The 19,532-nt window shown below is 36.7% G+C and overlaps 1 protein-coding gene across 7 annotated transcripts in view; it reads left to right on the forward strand.

Annotated features, from left to right (window-relative positions):
- LOC117420672 (protocadherin Fat 1-like) overlaps positions 1-19,532 on the forward strand; it is a 75,095-nt gene that overhangs the window by 34,498 nt on the left and 21,065 nt on the right. For 6 of the 7 annotated variants that reach the window (XM_059027148.1, XM_059027172.1, XM_059027169.1 and 3 more), the window contains exons 4-10: positions 100-161; positions 2,024-2,353; positions 2,562-2,772; positions 3,668-3,807; positions 11,836-12,111; positions 12,283-12,493; positions 13,070-17,137. In XM_059027148.1, coding sequence (XP_058883131.1) covers positions 100-161; positions 2,024-2,353; positions 2,562-2,772; positions 3,668-3,807; positions 11,836-12,111; positions 12,283-12,493; positions 13,070-17,137 — 5,298 coding nt within the window. Of the gene's footprint in view, positions 1-99; positions 162-2,023; positions 2,354-2,561; positions 2,773-3,135; positions 3,205-3,667; positions 3,808-11,835; positions 12,112-12,282; positions 12,494-13,069; positions 17,138-19,532 lie in introns of all 7 variants that reach the window. The other variant, XM_059027175.1, reaches the window with a different exon arrangement.

Consider the following 19,532-nt stretch of genomic DNA (forward strand, 5'->3'; position numbering starts at 1 on the left):
CTCGGAAAAATCAGTAATTTAGAAATAATGCTTTGTTATGTGACATTTCTTACCAAAATTGTACCAATACCTAATCGTACTTTTTTTTTTTTTTTGCAGGTCTGGTTACAACTACTTCAAGAAAGCTAGATCGAGAACAACAAACTGAACACATTCTTGAAGTAAGTTAATTACTTCGTTTAGAAGTTGTACTTTAGACTGAAGCATAAACCAACTGCACTTACAAATGAATATGTTGCCATTGGTATATTATTACCATTTATATTACACAGTTAATATTTGAATCCTTGAAATTGTGCGAATCAAGCAACGCTCTTACAAGATGCCAAGACAGTTTGACATTTGTTTAAATACATATTTCATGTAATTAACAGTATTGCAAGTGTTTGGGTTATCCAGTGGATATAATTCCCCAAAGGGTTACAGTCTGTTTGGGAGGTTTGATAAGCGACAGAAGTATTTCCGAGCTTGCAAAGGAAGCTGGAACTAAGTGCTCATGTGTATTCTTCTAATTATCCGTCTGATGAGTGAAGGAGTTGGGACAGGGAGTCTAGATTTAATCTAATTTGTGATGTAAATTAAAAATGCATTTAGAGTGTTTAAGGCTGTGACTGTTATCATTGGGGTTTTAATGGTTCAGTGTAACTTTGTTAAATTGTAAACTAAGACAGAGAAGGGAATCTAAAGGATTTATTTCTTCTGCATTACTCAAATAATGTGTAACATTTGTCTAAATCTATCCTCCTGGGTTTTTAAAAGCTTAATAAAATAATACTGAATTGATTTAGTTTAAAAGCTTTTAGTTCAAAGCTTTTGGGTATTTCACCCATGTGCTTGTAGATCAAAATATAATAGTGTCTAAAAAAAAAAAAGAACATTTATGATAAACGTTTTGGTTTATTATTATTCTTTCTTTGGATATGCTTTTCTGTTTTATAATGAAGCTTCAGTTTGGGTTTGTACCATGACTGCGATATACAGTCATACTGATGTGGAATTTTATGACTGTTTAAAGTAGTTTTTAAAACTGATATACTAAATGTATGACACACAGAATGTTCTACAGCAACATTTGATGTTTTCATTACTGAAAGTAACTTATTACTTTAACCTCTACAGAGCCTGTATTTTTAGGAAATATCATTCTACACCAATGAAATTCATTACAGTTATTGAACTTTAGATGAGAAAAACATTGGATTTTCATGACTAATTCTGACATTCCTGGATAATAACCAGAATTATGAACATGTCAAAGAGTTTTCATATTAGAAATGTCCCATGGGTCATTATGAAATGGTTTATCAGAGGTTGCTTTAAAAAGCAAACTTCCATCAGTTCCCAAATGTTGCTGAATTAGGACTAGTTTGACAATTTAACCTAGCAAGCCATGTCCCCTGGTTGCATGTGCTTTACTTAGTTGAAGGTAATTTTTTAGGACTAATCAGGCTTTTCTAAAGCTTATGAGCTAACTTTGGATTTATTAAACGATTAACATTTTTTGTAGATGGTAGCTTTTGCTACAAAGCTGAAGTTTGTAATCACATTCTTAAATGAAATGCACCAGTGAAACCTGCTACAGAAAAGAAAAGCAAGGGGTTTTGCTGTTGCATTTCATTAGTTCTGTGTCAGACTTTGAAAGTTCCAAAACAAAAGTGCAAAGTGGTGGTGTTCCTAGCCTAGGCCAAATGGTGTGCAACTATTTGACTAATTAATTGTACACACTGAAAAGCTGTCCAGATGGTTTGAATGGCCTCTTGTTTGTTTGTTTGTTTGTTTGTTTGTTTGTTTGTTTGTTTATTGTTGGTTGTTTACGTCGACATTCAGAGCACAACAAAACCCAAATGGGCATGTAGGGAGATGGATTAATGAACTGATAACACAATGTTTGGTTCCAATGGATATATTTTGTATTTTTTATGACTGATTATGATAATGTAGTGGTAAAAAATACTATGAGTATCCAACATAATGTGTTTGTTTTTTTCTATAGTTATTAATTTTACCTTGTTTCTTTTCACAGATAACTGTCATTGATCATGGTGTTCCTCCAAAGTTAACTGTTGTTAGAGTGATAGTGAAAGTTTTGGATGAAAATGACAACAAACCACAATTCTTGGAGAAGACCTATAAAATTAAGCTTCCTGAGCGTGAGAAACCTGACCGAGAGAGATCTGCCAAGCGGGAACCCATTTATCGTGTTATTGCTTCAGATAAGGATGAAGGCCCTAATGCTGAAATCTCTTACAGCATTGAGGAGGGTGATGAACATGGAAAATTCTTTATTGAGCCTAAAACAGGAGTAGTTTTGTCCAAGAAGTTTTCTGCAGCTGGAGAGTATGATATTCTTACAGTAAGTTGATGCTGTAGTAGATTGAAAGCTATTTGATACAGGACCATACTTCTGCACTGAAGCAATGTTTTTGTTATGGCTAGCCTAATATACATTTCCATGTTAAATCTTTGAGATTCTCTTGAGTGGCCATTACAAGTAGGTTAGAATAGACAATAATAGTTGTCTATTCTAAGTCTGTATTCTAAATAATGTTCTTCTTTTGTAGATTAAAGCTGTGGACAATGGTCGACCTCAAAAGTCTTCCACTACCCGGCTGCATATTGAATGGATCCCAAAACCTAAGCCATCCACAAAGATGCTTTCTTTTGATGAACCATTCTTCTCATTCTCAGTAATGGAGAGTGATCCAGTTGCTCATATGGTTGGTGTAATAACATGTGAGCCCATTGACAACCCACTCTGGTTTGACATCACTGGTGAGTCATTTTTGTTTATTTAAAGAATGCTGTACTGTAGGTTGTTTATTAATTGCACTCTATATAAAATGAATTTGATTAATTTGTAGACACTTTAAAGATAAGAGCCTGTCTGTGACTTTCTGCCCTAATATATATATTTTGTATTTATCATAACTCTGATAACTAGAATTAATCTTCCAAATCATTTTTTGTACTTCGCATGGTATGACCTTTTGCAGTTCTGTTCTGAATAATTTCTTTCTATTTTAACTTATCTTTTCTGTTTCTGCTCCTAACCAGCATCCCTGTGACTGACATGCTTGTCTGTGTTTTCTATTCTATCTTCCTTTTCTTTCTTTCAAATGTTTTTGGATTTGCAAGGAGGCAATCAAGCTAAAGAAGTGTTTTACATCGTTCAGATGGCTTGTGACCTGAACTGTACAGCAGAAGGTAGCTGCTGAGATTTAATATTGTACAGATGTTGAACATGATGAGATCTGAGTGTTTTTGACTTGTAACACCTTTGAACACTCATGAAGGGCAAACTGGTCATTGACATGATGCTATTTAAGCCCTTTTGGCAGTAGATATCCTAAAATGTATGTTGTAGGTGCATACAAGTAATTGTATACATTTCTAAGATAAAAGGGTACCTGGAAAATGTCAACAGTTGTATATGATGTGGGGAAAATATTGCTTTAGTATAATTAGAGAAACGAGTTGTTTAGTTTTAATGTAACATTTTGGAACAAAGTCACTGCTATATACTGTATATAAGTTTGAATGGTAGAACTTTAGATCCTGTATATCAATGTATACCAAATATATAATATATACCATACCTGCATGTTACCAAATGAAGAAAAACTAAAAATCTCTATAAACTTTTGTCAATTCTTATTATTTAATCCAGGTGGTAACTATGACAGCCGGTTTGATGTGGGCAAGGGCAGCGGAACCATCATTGTCGCCAGACCTCTCGATGCAGAACAGAAATCAAATTACAACCTGACAGTGGAGGCAACAGATGGATTGAGATCTATCAGCACCCAGGTAATTGAATTGCTAATGAAATGTTTATGGAAAGTAGACTTAGTAACTGTTCTTTCTTTTGACATTAATACCATGAAATGTGGGTACTGCTGGAAATAATCTGAAAAGTGCATAAAAGTGGCTTGTCAATCCGTATGCATTAAATGCAGGAGGTATTTCTTGCGGTACATGGCAACTGCAGGAAAAATGGATGGATGTTTTATTTTATAAACAAATATTGAAGTGCGTGCCCTTGTCCCCAGTTTCTCATCTTTTGCAAGCTGTATCTCTTTATCTAATTCATTTATTTTGCTAAAATGTCCTTTTATGAAAATGTGTTAAGTGCTGTGGTTTTTAAAAGAACCAGATGTGACTGATTCTGGTAAATGAAGATACATGTACAGTGGATTATAATATATTAGGAAGAAATATATTTACAGATTTTTTTATTCATATTTTTTTTCAAAGATAGCAGATATTATTACACCCCCCCATCCTATATACAAACAAATGCACACAATATTAGGCTACAAACCTGATTTGTGTTTTATACCTGTCAAAAAAGATGTCATTCAAGCTATTTTATGCATGCAATATATTTAGATTATTTTCCAGTACCACACTACACCCAATGCGTTAACATGTTTAGCTTTTGAATCCACCTTGAGAGGTAGACCTTTATTATAAAGAAATAACATTTTACTTACAACTATGTAGCTAGGGGCCTACTTAAGTTGCAGAGAATTCACATATTTTTCCCTGGTTGGTTATGGAATAAAATTAAGATTTCGCTCACATTTCACGGACCTGTTTAAACATGAAATCAACCTAAGTAGATACTGTTTCAGAGCACTATAAAAGCCTAAAAATAGTGGTACATGCTTCTTTACTAAAACAGTGCTGTCATTTATTAAAGGCAAGCATGCAACATCCCCCAGCAGTTGCTGCCGACATTCTCTGTCTCTGTTGTGAAGTTTTGTCATACATTGAGATTGCATGTTCAGCATCCACTGAATTGGTTGGAACTGTAAGGCAAAGTTTTACAGATGTGGAAATCGATTAGAAACAGAGTCCCCAAACTAGGTTATCCTCAAGGGCATCTGGCATTCTTTAATAATGGCCATATAAGCAGCACATTTGTTGTTGTGGTGTTTGTCCCATCCAGGAATGATTTTTTTAGTACCGGGTCAAAAGAAAGAAAACATGCCTTTCTGGGTCTAAAATCCTAACTGTGTTTAAAAAGTATGTTGTTTGAAGCGAGGCGGCTGTGCTAGATCATACCGGTAGTACTGATTTAACTTGGATACAACCGACAGAAATACTTTGTCTCTGCGCTGACTTTCAAGTTGGTTTTCTGAAAGCTGTTGCACTGCCATATCCTCTGTCCAGTTTATCAGATCCATCACTTTGCTATATGCCTCATAAATCAAAACGTGTCGACTTTCAAACCATGTCAACAGCTGCATGAATTTAGTGGCGTTCTCCGACACGAACCTGAGCTGCTCTTCAATGTCAGCCATTTTTAATAGATCTTAGGGTTTGAGTAAGGATTGCATTCCAGTGTAATTTCAAGTTCGTCACAAATATATTACTGGTAGAATTAAAAGTGCTTTGTGTGGTAGCTAACAGAATTAAACAAATAATTCCACCGTGTAATAACTGGTTCAGGTGAAAGCGGAACTGAAACGTTGTAGTTTTCACTTTGATTTGCAACAGATTCCTTGTACAACTTGCGATTTGGGCAATGCTTGAACACAGTGAAACTTGTGTGCAAGATATCACTTGCCAAAGAAATGGTATGTTTTTTCGGGGTATGAAGTTAAGGTCATGAAGGGCCAGGCAGTGTTGCCTTCGTTGGGCGTGAAGATTCAGGGGCACCAAGGAAAGGCAAAACACAAGTCCAACTCAAGGGCACCAAGGCGATTTCATACTCATTCATAAAACAACAAAAAAGAAATACAGAGAGCCTATTATGTTGATGAAATTTTAATTCAAACAAACACAATGTTTTCTGAGTGATTCACACACGAATTATTACAAATATAAAATATAGGTCAATTAACACCACTGAATACATAGATTAGACTAGAGGCTTAGATACAGCCTTCGTGATACAACTGCACAAATAAGCGATGTCTGTGAAGGGAAAGTTAGAAAGATAGATTTTCAGGCAAACTGGCTGAAGATGTACCCATGGCTGGAATTTAATAATGATAGTGGTCAAATGAGTTGTTCGATCTGCAGTGTCTGCGCTATTGTAGTTTGCTAATTGCTGTTTCAAAACCTGTACAAACAATGCTGCTTTGAAAAAACAAAACAAAAAAAAAAACTTGAAATAGAAACTTCATCAGGCAATGGAGAGTGCTCTGAATCGCAATGATAAACAGATAGATGTACATACTGTTAGATGTTTACATTTGAGAGACTATATAGTTTTACAGTAGTGAGAATGTATTACACAAAAATAAATGAGAACAGAAATCGATGCACTTCTAAAGATTGTGTTTTGTTCACTATTAATTACATTCTCTCCTTGTTTCATAATGCAGGAAGCTGCAACTTGAACCATGTCATAGCTACTCTTCAGTTTTTTGTTTTTTTTTTTGGTAAGAATTTGAGCAAAACTAATTATCTACCTGTTGTGTTGCATTTTTAGCGTTGGTGTTTTTTTTTGGGGGGGGGGTAACACCAAATTACAAAACAGCAACAGTCATTGAAATGTTAGTATAAATTAGCAATTTATATACACTAAAGACATGAAAGCAGTTATAATGTGTATTGCACTGTTGTATTTTAAAGTATTGCAATTTTAAGCCTTTTCCGTCACAATTCAGTTTAATTTTGTCTAATCTCGTCCTTTCTGCAGTATGACAAATGTAAATTCACATTAATATTATTATTATTGTCTGGGACAAATTGTTATGCACCCATTGCTTGCCTGAACATTAGGTCAATCCTAGAAATCTTCGCTGCTGCTTTAGACAGCTCTTCTTCCTTCAATGTTTTTGAGTTGACATGGTGCTTACAGACTGAAAAATCAGTGACACTGCCAGTGAACATGTGTTATCAAAAATTCCTTGACGCGTGGGAGTGAGCTCAGTCTAACAGCGTCGCTCCCTCTGTTTGCACTTCATTAAACCAGTGATACAGTACTTTCTCGTGGCTTAGTGCTGGGAGGTGCACAGTAAAAAGAATGGCAACAATAATACATTATGATAATGAGTCATTTTCTCACAGGACGAGATTAGACAGAGAACGGGCCAGCTGATGCTGAGCAAGTTTGTGAATGGGTTAGATCAGATGTGCTGGTGCTGAGGGACACCGGCGGCAATGACGGGAGGGCTTACAGGCAAGTTTAGCTGTAAGATTTTTTTAAATTTGAGAGGCAGCTTGGGCACTGCGGCAATTGCCGCCGGTGCCTTCAGTTATTCGCGCCTCCTGCATTACAATTTAAATGAATTGCATCTGGTATCATTCCTCGCAACACATCAGAGAAAGCCTTGGACTTAAAGACTGCATTGTCAGAAATAAAAGCTGCAACTTTTGATAAACTCCAAGCCATAGTTTATAACAGCCTTGACAATGGCTTGAGCCACCGTAGAAAAATTGACAGTATCAAGGTGCACGGGTTCTGTAAGAAAAACCGTGAGTTCGGCATCTTTCACCATCCCAAATACCCACAAAATATGGAGAATGTAGTTGTCTTGAGCGTCTGTTGCTTCATTGGCTATTATTGAAAAGGAGTTACATTGCGAGAGTGTAGTTTTTGTAGACTCCACGTGCGATTCGATTTACTTTAGGTAGATCATCCTGGCGAAGTTTGTTTGCACATGGAAAACTGTCAGCATTTGGAACATGCCTTTTAAAATATTCCTGTGGTTTAAGATTATCAGTTTTTTCCAGTGGTATATTGGCAGCAGCAAAAGCCTCAACAAGCTCCATTGTCACATCTCTCCTTGCTACACTATTTTCAGTTGTTCTTTTAAACGTCAAACTTACTGTAGTTTGTTTTGCGTTTTGCTTAGCAGCCCCAGTAGTAGCATTTTGTTTAATGTGTGATTCTGAAGCTAAATTTGGGGAAATTGCTTGACACAATCCTAGCCGAAATATACTTTGCGTTTTTTGATTTGTCGTCCATTTTTGGTATTTTACCTCCATTTAAATCAAAATGACAATACAACACCGACTTTATCCCTCCTCCTACTATACAGTACACTGATAGGCTGATTTTAAACATCGTTGTCGTGTGAACAGTCAACAAGAAGGTTAACGCTTTGGAGTATTTTTTTATTTTATTTTCTACAAAATTAAGATACGTAGTTTGTGTCGCTTGCGGTGTGCATTATTTCATTTAAATCAGTAGGCCGTTGTGCATTGGCACCTAAGTAGGTGACTTTTGCGGCGACCTCTCAATTTCCCGATTTTCGTGAGATCACTAATTAGGTAGATCCCTACTTATAGTCCACATCGTGTTCCTACACAGAGATATACATATGACATTCTAAAGCCCTGGGAACATGAAACCACTCTGTGGCTTGGAACCTCGTTTCAGGAGACTAGGTTTCAAGCCACAGCATGGCACACCTGTGGAGACTTGGTGACATTCCAACCAATGACAAGACTGTTTTTAAAAAGGCAATACATGTAATTTGATTGGATAATACAACAAGTCAGTTAAAAGAAACCGTAACAGCAAGATGGACGCTGAAAATGCAGTAGTAATTTCTTCAGTTTTCCTTATTGCTGGAGCACTGTTCCAACAGAAAAAAAATTAAAGGAGAAAATGGGCAAGACAGTGGCTATTGCGCAGAAAAGAAAAAGATGCTACAATACTCTGGTAAGAGAGCTCTGAGGTGGATGGATGTGGTTATAAAAGCTCCATTAGTCAGGGTAGGTACACGTGTTTTATTGATGGCGACATTTATTCAGTCTTTTAAAAATATTTGGCCAATGTTGGTAATTACCGTATATGAAATGGGATTCACTATAATTTAAGTGTATTTTTTTTATAACGTAATTATTTTGTATTGTCACTTGTTTGTCACACTCTCCCACTAGTGCTGCATTATTTTCAGTTGAAGTGTTTTTAATGAAGATGAATTTATAATAATGTCCGAATAAATTTCCATACGTTTATTTATTCATTTGACACCCAAGACAACGTAGTACATAAGTTACACGGTTTACAAGTTTCAAAATACATACAATATATAGATAATTATACATTACAGTGTAATAAATTACATAACTTAGTCCAGTTACAAATGTAGGCTAATACAAATTGTCTGTATCTTCTTTATGTATGGTAAGCTTTTTCTGGCGAATTGATGCTTGACTTAATAGTAATACTAAGTGCAGGCCTAGAGAACTTATTTGGACTTTACATCAGAGGGTCATAGACGGGGATTCCCTAAAATATTTTGGCAAAAATAAACGGCGGTTTGCTGATTTATCAAATTAACCACAACGTAAAGTAGCAAACTTACACATTTAAAATACAGTGGTGTAATTTAAAGTGAACCTGCTTCTTAAATTACCTTGAAACCAATCAATGATTACATTTTCTCTTACACTGTCCCAAATCGGTTTTCCAACTGCCATTATTTTAAATTTAAAATAGTGAAGTGATTTATTTATTCATTGTGTTTTTTATTGGCTACTTTTGGCAAGTCTCCTGGTGACATCATGAAAAATCGAACTCGTTTTGATACAGAAAAGTGGCTTGAAAACAGGTCTCCCAGTCTCCTGAAACTCGGTTTCAAACCACTGTTCCTGAAAAAGTGGCTTTGTGTTCCCAGGGCTTAACAGACATGGGAGCGGGTGTGCAACATTAAAGGTTTATTAGTAACACCTTCTTTGGTTTGGTTTCTGTCTTTTAACAATAAACCAGTCCTGCTGGTGAAATAAATATGTTTTTCTGTATTTTGTGTGGATAACACATTTTGTATATTGGCAATACATATATAATTAAGAGTATTTGTTATAATATTGACATCTTTGACCTGTGACGTAAGATCGGCACCATATTAGGGTCTTGTATCTGTTTGTTTTTTGCATGATATAGACCTCACACCAAAATATTGGCTGTACAATATATAATATAGACTATAAAATACTGTCTGATTTTACACAAGCCCTGATAAGTTAAGATGAAGATTAGGTAGTCCAAGATTTGTGCCAATCAGGGTCTGTGAAACCAGCCTTACAGTTACTAAAAACCATCTCAAAAGTGTAAGTTTGAATATCTATGTTAATATCAACCTTCAGTTCCCACTTTTGAATCAGGCTCACTTGGTATTTGAGACCAGTGTTTAAAAGCACTGCACAGATTTGGTCCTTTTGCAGAGATGGTCTTTGATACCTTGAATGAGGCTTTCAGACTGTGATGGAAAATATTCTCGTATTCCCTCACTAATCCCTACAGTATAACAAAACCATGTCTACTGTGACTAGCAATGTAAACGAAATGTAACTGAAATGAGTCGTGTTAACGGGGTCTTGAAATGAAATGACCTTCCTACAGATGTCAGGACTGCCCAGTCCCTGACCACATTCCGGCGCCTCCTTAAGACTCACCTCTTCAAACAGCACCTGTAGAACTCCTCTGTTTGTATCCTGGGACACTATCACCCTTCATTTAAAAGTGCTTTATTTTGCTCTTATCTGCCCCCTATTTTACTGCATTTAATCCTGTACTTCAGAATACTGTAATCTGCCAAATGTTTAACCTGTAGTATTTTGTATTTAATCATATCCTGATGTAACTATCACTATTTAATCATATCCTGATGTAACTATCACTATTATCTGCTGTATTACTGAATTGTGGTTTGTCACACTTGAACAAAAGTTATTGTATTTCTTGCTCTTATTGTATTACTTGTATTGTAACACTTGAAATGTATTTGCTTACGATTGTAAGTCGCCCGGATAAGGGCGTCTTCTAAGAAATAAATAATAATAATAATAATAATGTGCGCAAACTCCTTGTTATAGCACAGGAACGCGCTTAATTGAAGTCTATGGCAGGGGCGCACCCAATGCTAGTCTATGGGTGGGTGGGGGTTAAAAACACATAGACATTAGTTAATGAAGAAAGGTAATGTTTAAATGTAGATGCTATGGCCCTAAATAAACTGAATAAACAATTTAAAGATATATTGAATGATTGAAATACAGCTAAATTTATGAACATCTTTTCCCCCCTACTCTGGTAGTTTTAGTCTGAAGGTTAACTAGAAGACTAGGGTATATATATAGGAGGTGTCTTCTGATAGTTGAAGGAGAGGTCACGTAGGCAGCAGTGTGCCTTGAAACTGAATGCCAAGATTAACATACTGGGATAGCAGGGAATCCTGAAGAACTGCAGTTCATCTGTATGGTCTGGTTTGTTTGTTTGTTTGTTTGTTTATTTGTATTTATTTTCCTTGCTCGGTGGTCGACAGCCAAAGTAAAGCTGCACTGTTTGACTGCTTTTTGGACTCCTGAATACTTCCTGCTGTTACACCAGACTCTGTCTCTCTACTTTACACAGACACTGTTAGGTTAGGTATGATAAAAATGTGGTGGTCCATCACAGCATCTGTCTGCAAATAGCAAAGTCTGTCTAAATAGTTTTTCTGTCTAAACTAATCTAGTTTCAAATTGAACTAATCTGCAGTTACAGTAGTTTGAATGTTACTTTCTTAAATTTGATGTTGAGAATTGCAGTTTCTTCTTCCAAAATAATAGGATATTTTGCCTTGGTACCAACCGAGACCATATAAGTTTATCACAGGGATTTTCTTTTTATTTTTATTACAGCAAATTAGTCTAAATACCACTTTATCATAACCTTTTTTTCTGTTCAACAAAAAAATAGGCATGTCAATTGTACATGTTTTTGTTTGTTTCTTTGTTTATTACTTTCTCCCTAATGACCTAACATTTGTGTGTGTGTGTGTGTGTGTGTGTGTGTGTACGGGAGAATCTTCAGGATGTCTGTTTCACAATCTGAATGGTACTGAAAAAAGCCATACTCTCTGCATTGCCTATTTTTTTTTTTAATAGGTTTTCATCCGAGTAATTGACACCAATAACCATCGACCTCAATTCTCACGACCAAAGTATGAGATTAATATCCCAGAGAACATTGCACCAGAGACAGAGATCCTACAGATCAGAGCAACTGACAAGGATGAGAAAAACAAGTTAATCTACTCTCTCCAGAGCAGCACCGATCCCATCAGTTTAAAGAAATTTCACCTTGATCCTGGAACTGGCTCACTGTATACAGCTGAGAAGCTGGACCACGAAACCATGCACAAACATATCCTGACAGTGATGGTAAAGTAGACATTATTCACCTACCCTTCTCATCTCAATTGTTTTTTTAAACTGTTGAAGTTATTGAAATTCACTATGTTCTCTTGTTATGAAATTGATATGGCATTTTGTTCTTTTTAAATGGATTCATGAGTTCCACTGTTTTATACATGGTTTATGTTTTACATTCAGGTTCGTGATCAAGATGTGCCTGTGAAACGGAACCTTGTAAGAGTTACTGTCAATGTTGAAGATACCAATGACCATGCCCCATGGTTCACTAGTTCCTCATATAAAGGGAGTGTGTATGAATCTGCTGCTCTTGGGTCAGCAGTGCTGCAGGTTACAGCCATGGACAAGGATAAAGGACAGAATTCAGAAATTGTTTATTTTATTGAATCAGGTATGTAAGTGTTTTCAGTGTATTATTATTTGTAGTAATGATATTAATAAATGTAAAACTGTTTAGAATGCTCCACTTACTGACTGCACTGGCAGTTCTATATCAGAGGTTTATAAAAATGGCATGGCATACAGTTTGGTATTGAGACCAAGTACTGAAGTTCTTTTGACTTGATTGTCTGTCTGTAGGAGTTAATGGGAAATAGTCATTTTCCCACCATTGTTGCTGATGATAAATACCAATGTTGGGGGTGGACAGTATGGCTAATGTCAATATAGCTGCGTGGAATTCACATTTTTCAGATGGCTGGAATGGCTGAAGCTAATTGTAATACAACAGTTTAAGAATTTAGTTTTTAATAAGCAGCCAACAAAAAATGAATACCAACTACTTGCATTCGGTGACCGCTGCTGTTGCAGTATAAAATTCTGTTTGCTCTCTCTTTATGGGTTTTAATTTAATTTGCTAGCAGGAAAATATACTAACATGACATGACTTAATGTGTCCGCCATTATGCACAAAAAGCTACGTATTGTATGGTATTTAACATATATATATATATTTTTTGTTTTACAGGAAATGTTGCAAATTCATTTGCTGTTGATCCAGTCCTTGGCACTATAATTGTTGCAAAAGAACTTGACCGTGGCAGTAAAAGCCAGTATGAGCTCACAGTGAAAGCATCAGATAAAGGAAATCCTCCAATGAGTGTGATGACGACCGTCCACATTTCTGTTACCATATCAGATAATGCAAAGCCAAAGTTTACTATGAAGGAGTACTTGGCAGAAGTCAGAGAGACTGTGATCATTGGGAGTTTTGTTGCCTTGGTTACAGCATCCAGTCAGTCATCGGTGGTGTATGAAATAAAAGATGGAAATATCGGCAGCACCTTTGACATCAATCCAAACTCAGGTGTTGTCACCACTCAAAACTTCCTAGATTACGAAACAATTTCTTCATACAAGCTAACCGTGCAAGGCACAAACATGGCAGGCTTATCGTCCAACACAACTCTTCTAATTCATCTTCTTGATGAGAATGATAATGCTCCTGTCTTTATGCAAGAAAAATACACAGGGATTATCATCGAATCTGCTTCAGTGAACAGTGTAGTTTTAACTGATGTGAATGCTCCATTGGTAATTCGAGCCACAGATGCTGACAGGGAATCGAATGCCATGCTGATTTATCAAATTGTTGAGCCATCTGCCCACAAATATTTTGCTATTGATTCAAGCACAGGTGCCATTCGCACAGTAATGAGTCTGGATTATGAAGAGAAAAGGATTTTCCATTTCACAGTACAAGTCCATGACATGGGAAACCTACAGTTATTTGCAGAGAATGCAGCCAATGTTACAATCCAAGTGGTAGATGTCAATGACTGCCCTCCAGTCTTTAGCAGGGAGGTTTATGAGGCATCTATTTTAGTGCCAACATATAAAGGAGTGAAAATCATCACATTAAATGCTACAGATGCAGACTCTGGACCAAATTCAAAAATAATTTACTCAATTACTGATGGCAACATAGGAGAAAGATTTACTATTGATCCCATCATGGGTGTTTTATCAGTTCAAAATACAACCCAGTTAAGGAGCAGGTATGAGTTGACAGTGAGAGCTTCTGACGGAAGATTTGCAGATACAGCATCAGTCAAAATAAATGTTAAAGAAAATAAGGAAAGCAACCTAAAGTTTACTCATAGTTCATACACTGCTTTAGTCTTGGAAAACTTGTCCGAGCCTAAAATGCTTGCAATTATTACAGCAATAGGCAACCGGATAAATGAACCGTTGTTTTATCACATTCTAAATCCAGACCGAAGGTTTAAGATTAGTCATACTTCTGGAGTCCTCTCAACCACAGGCATACCCTTTGATCGTGAAGAACAGGATGTCTATGATATAGTTGTGGAAGTGACAGGGGAGGAAATGTTAAGAGTTGCTCATGTTGTAGTGAAGGTCACTGTAGAGGATGTAAATGACAACGCACCAATGTTTGTTAATTTGCCATATTATGCACTAGTGCAGGCTGATGCTGATATTGGCCATGCAATTCGACAAGTCACTGCTGTAGACTTGGATATTGGAAACAACGGTCAGATTCACTACTACTTAAAGGAACTTCATGAGTATTTCCAGATTAGTCCTTCAGGTGACATCAGATTGAAAAATTATTTTGAAACGGATACTTTCAATGCTGAATATATCATTACTGTGGTAGCCAAAGATGGAGGGGAGCCAGCTCTTTCTGCAGAGGTTGAAGTACCAATTACTGTCATGAACAAAGCAATGCCAGTGTTTGAAAAGCCTTTCTATAGTATAGAGATTCCAGAAAATATCCAACTGCATACTCCTGTGGTACATGTTCAAGCCAACAGCTCAGAAGGACTTCGGATCATGTACAGTATCACAGAAGGAGATCCTTTCAGTCAGTTTTCCATACATTTTAACACTGGTGTCATACATGTAACAAGCCCGCTAGATTTTGAATCCCATCCAGCCTATAAGTTAAGTGTAAGAGCAACAGATTCTCTAACTGGAGCTCACTCAGAAGTGTTTGTTGATATAATTTTGGTTGATGTCAATGACAATGCTCCATTGTTTAAAGAGAAGTCTTACACTGCCACACTTAACGAAGCTTCAATGATCGGCACATCAGTGGTTCAGGTCATTGCTACAGACTCTGATTCTGGTGTAAACAAAATTATTTCTTACCAGTTGGTAGAAGATAACAGTAAGAGTTTTGAGAACTTCCACATAGACAGAGACAGTGGGGCTATTTTAACAGCAAGAACCCTTGATTACGAGGAAAGGCAGCAGCATAATTTACTTGTAAGAGCCATGGATGGAGGTGTGCCCGCTCTAAGCAGTGATATAAGTATTACAGTGTATGTAACAGATCTGAATGACAACCCACCCGTTTTTATACAGCAGCTGTATGAGGCCACAATCAGTGAGCTTGCGCCACGTGGACATTTTGTAATGCACGTACAGGCATTTGATGCAGACAGCTCAGACAATGGCAAGCTGGAGTATTCCATCTTAAACGGAAATGTAAATATGAATTTTGAGATTAGTAAGAAAACTGGGGTTATAACAATCTCAAACCACCGCAAACCGAAAATGGAGCCATTTTACAATCTAAATATCTCTGTGTCGGACGGCGTCTTTAGAAGTTTAACTCAAGTGAAGGTAACAGTAATTGGAGCAAACTTCCACAGTCCATCTTTCATTCAGAATGAGTATGAGGTGGAATTGGCTGAAAATTCCCCTATGGGAACCCTGGTAATTAAAGCTAAAGCTAACGATGAAGATTCAGGAACTTACGGCCATATAACATACTACATTATAAATGACTTTGCAAGAGACAAATTTTCTGTTAATGAAGACGGACAGATATTCACTCTGGAGAAACTTGACCGTGAGAACTCGGTGGAAAAAGTAATTGCAATTGGCCTAATGGCAAAAGATGGAGGTGGCAAGGTTGGCTTTTGCAGCATAAATGTCATACTTACAGATGATAATGACAATGCCCCACAGTTCAGAGCTGCAGAGTATAAAGTAAATGTTGCATCTGATGCTCCAAGGGGAACTTCAGTCATTAAAATTGTAGCATCGGATGCTGATGAAGGCAGCAATGCAGATATAGCTTACGTTATTGAAGCAGATTCAGAAAATGTTGAAGAAAACTTTGAAATTGATCCTTTCACTGGTGTCATTGTTACTAAAGAAAGCTTAATCGGGCTGGAAAATGAACTGTATGCTTTCTACGTAAGGGCAAAGGATGCTGGAACTCCTTCAAAGGAGTCTGTAGTCCCAGTGTACATCAGAATACTAACCCCTGAAGTGCCACTTCCAAAGTTTGTTGAGCCGCACTATGCCTTTGCAATACCTGAGGACCTTGCAATTGGATCAGAAATAGATGTCATCCAGGCAGAGAGTGAGCAGACAGTGGTTTACACCCTAGTGAAAGGAAATACCCCTGAGAGTAACAGAGATGAAGTTTTTGTTATTGACAAAGATACTGGAAAGCTAAAACTTGAAAAGAACCTTGATCATGAAACCGCTAAATGGTACCAGCTCACACTACTAGCGCAGTATGCCCATGAAGAATACGAAGTTGTCTCTTCTGTAGATATCGGTATTCAGGTAAAGGATGCCAATGACAACAGCCCTGTGTTTGAATCCAATCCATATAGAGCATTCATTGCTGAGAACCTTCCAGTCGGAACCAGAGTAATCCAAGTAAAAGCAACCGATTTAGATTCAAGTACCAATGGGCAAGTAATGTACAGCGTGGCTCAGAATCAAGAAACAGATGACATCATTGAGCTGTTTGCAGTTAACAGTGAGACTGGATGGATTACAACGCTTAAAGAGCTGGATCATGAGAAACAAGGGAAGCACGTGGTTACAGTGGTTGCTTCTGACCGTGGAGAGAAGGTGCAGCTGATTGCCACTGCTTTGGTGGAAGTTACTGTTGCTGATGTGAATGACAACCCCCCACGCTTCACTGCTGAGATCTACAAGGGGACAGTGAGTGAGGATGATCCACCTGGTGGAGTTATTGCAATCTTGAGCACCACTGATGCTGACACAGAACAAATCAACAAACAAGTTAACTACTACGTTACAGGTAAAGAAATAAAACACCCCAGAGGTTCGATTTGTGTTTGTAATTGATGCAAAGACAAATTAAGTGTTTACCTAGACTGCACTTTGGTTAATGCAGCTGACAAGTTAAAGTGCAGATAAAAAGCACTAAAAGCACCTTTTAATATATTAATGTGGAAATTAAGTACTGTATTTTTTCCATCGTAAATAAATAAATACATTTACAAGAGGAAAAAAGTTCTTTTATATGCTTAAGTATGAATATAAATTATAGTTTACCAGATAGAAGTGTGGTGAAAGAAAATTATTTTTTTGTGCACCATTTGTATTTATATGATTAGCTATTCTTAAGGATGCTAGTAGTGTTATCCTTCCATATTCAGTGCACTGTTAATGTCTCGTTACAGTTTTTTTTTTTTGTTTTATTGTTTGTTTGTTTTTTATATGAGGCATAACACAAATGGATCGGTCTGCAACACTAGAAGAAAAACCTGCATATACAGTCAACCTCGGTTAGCTCAACTCCACATGGGGATGCCATTTAGTGTTGACTTATCCAAGGTGTCGAGTTAACTACGGGTGCACATGAGCCATGGCATTCACATGCAGCTAATTAACAGAACTCACATGTTTACAGTATTACAGTATTTACAAGTTTGTTTTGTTAAATGTTGAAAGAACTGCAGTGAATAAATCAATTACAGTATACAGTACTATAACAACTCGGAAAGAATGAATGAACGATTCCTGTCAGAGGTCAGTCACATGAAACAAGAGTGTCAAGTAGATCATTCACATGAAATGACAGTGTCGAGTTATCCACTAGTACTTTTTAATACTTTTTATTCCTTCGGTACGGTAATAAGTAGAGGTCTACTTAAATCGTGGAAAATGTCCATATTTTTCTCAGGTAGGTTATGGAATAAAATCAGGATTTTGTGGACCTTGTTCAACATTAAATAGGTAGATTTTATTTCAGAGCACTATAAAAGCCTTCAAATAGTGGTACTTGCTTCTTTACTAAAACAGTCTGCTGTCATTTGTTAAAGGCAAGCATGCAACATCCCCCTGCAGTTGCTGCCGACATTCTCTGTCCCTGTGTTGTGAAGACTTGGCCATACATTGAGACTGCACATTCTGCATCAACTGAATTGGTTGGAAGTGTAAGGCAACGCTTTGCCAAGTTATGCAGATGTGGAAATCGATTAGAAACAGTCCCAAAACTCAGCTACCCTCAAGGGAATCTGACATTGTTTAATAAAGGCCATATATTCAGCACGTTGGTTGTCACGTTGGTTGTCCCATACAGGAATTTATTTTGTTACTACCGAGTCAAAAGAAAGAAAACGTGCCTATTAGGGTCTAAAATTCTAACTGCATTTAAAAAGTAAGCAGCAGGTTGTTTGAACCAAGGTGGCTGTGCTAGATCGTACCTGTAGTGCTCATTTAACTTGGCTACAACCGACAGGAATACTTTTTGTCTGCGTTGACTTTCAAGTTTGCTTTCAGAAAGCTGTTATTTGTTTTACATTCTGTTTAGCAGCCTTTTGTTTAATGTGTGATTCTGAAGCTAAATAGTAGGCGTGGGCACCAATGTCGATATTTTGATATGATATTGATCTCGTTCGATATTGATAATTTCCATATCGCGATATCGTGAGATAAAAAAAAATCACGTATGCTCGCAGACTGCTAATACTGCTAAAAATACAAAGACACTGTAATCAAGTTTATTTTATATTGATACAACAAACCCTATAACAATGATTGGTGTGTAGTCTTAAGCAAACACACACAAAGCATTATTTAACCATTTTATTCCATTGATTGGCGTTTTTTTTTTTTCTAAGAACCTGATTTTAACAAATGTATTTCAAACATTCAATAGCTATAAATCAAGAAAAACAACAAATCCACAACCTGTGTACCCTCTATTGTATGCTCTACTCCCGTTTCCTCTCGCCAGCCAATTCCTTACCAGAAACTATATCCTGTTTTCAAAAAGTGCACGCATCAACTAATTAAGAAACAGGACCATCCTTTTTTGAAGGGATACACACCTAAACACATAATAAAAATAAAACTTAACACACAAAAAACATAATAAACAGGAAAAGCAGCTTAAATAATTTGATATATGTATATATCATTTTTTTTCTTCCATTCAGAACGTGCTTGCAAGGTACCAAACGCTATTAGCATGCTGCATTAATTAAGCACTATTGGGATTATTTTGAGATGTACGCATGCATCAGTGTGGTTCATTGCATTTTTTCCATGCAATTACTTGCACTGTTATTAATGTAATTTTAAAATGTGAACTTGCTTTTCTTATGTAAATATCTGTTAACATCTATGTTTTATATTGCAAAGTGTTCTTATATTTCTGTGTTTTAGAGGACTGCGATATTATCGAT

Source organism: Acipenser ruthenus, chromosome 1 (genome assembly GCF_902713425.1).
Source record: "Acipenser ruthenus chromosome 1, fAciRut3.2 maternal haplotype, whole genome shotgun sequence".
In the NCBI taxonomy this organism is placed as follows: Eukaryota; Metazoa; Chordata; class Actinopteri; order Acipenseriformes; family Acipenseridae; genus Acipenser; species Acipenser ruthenus.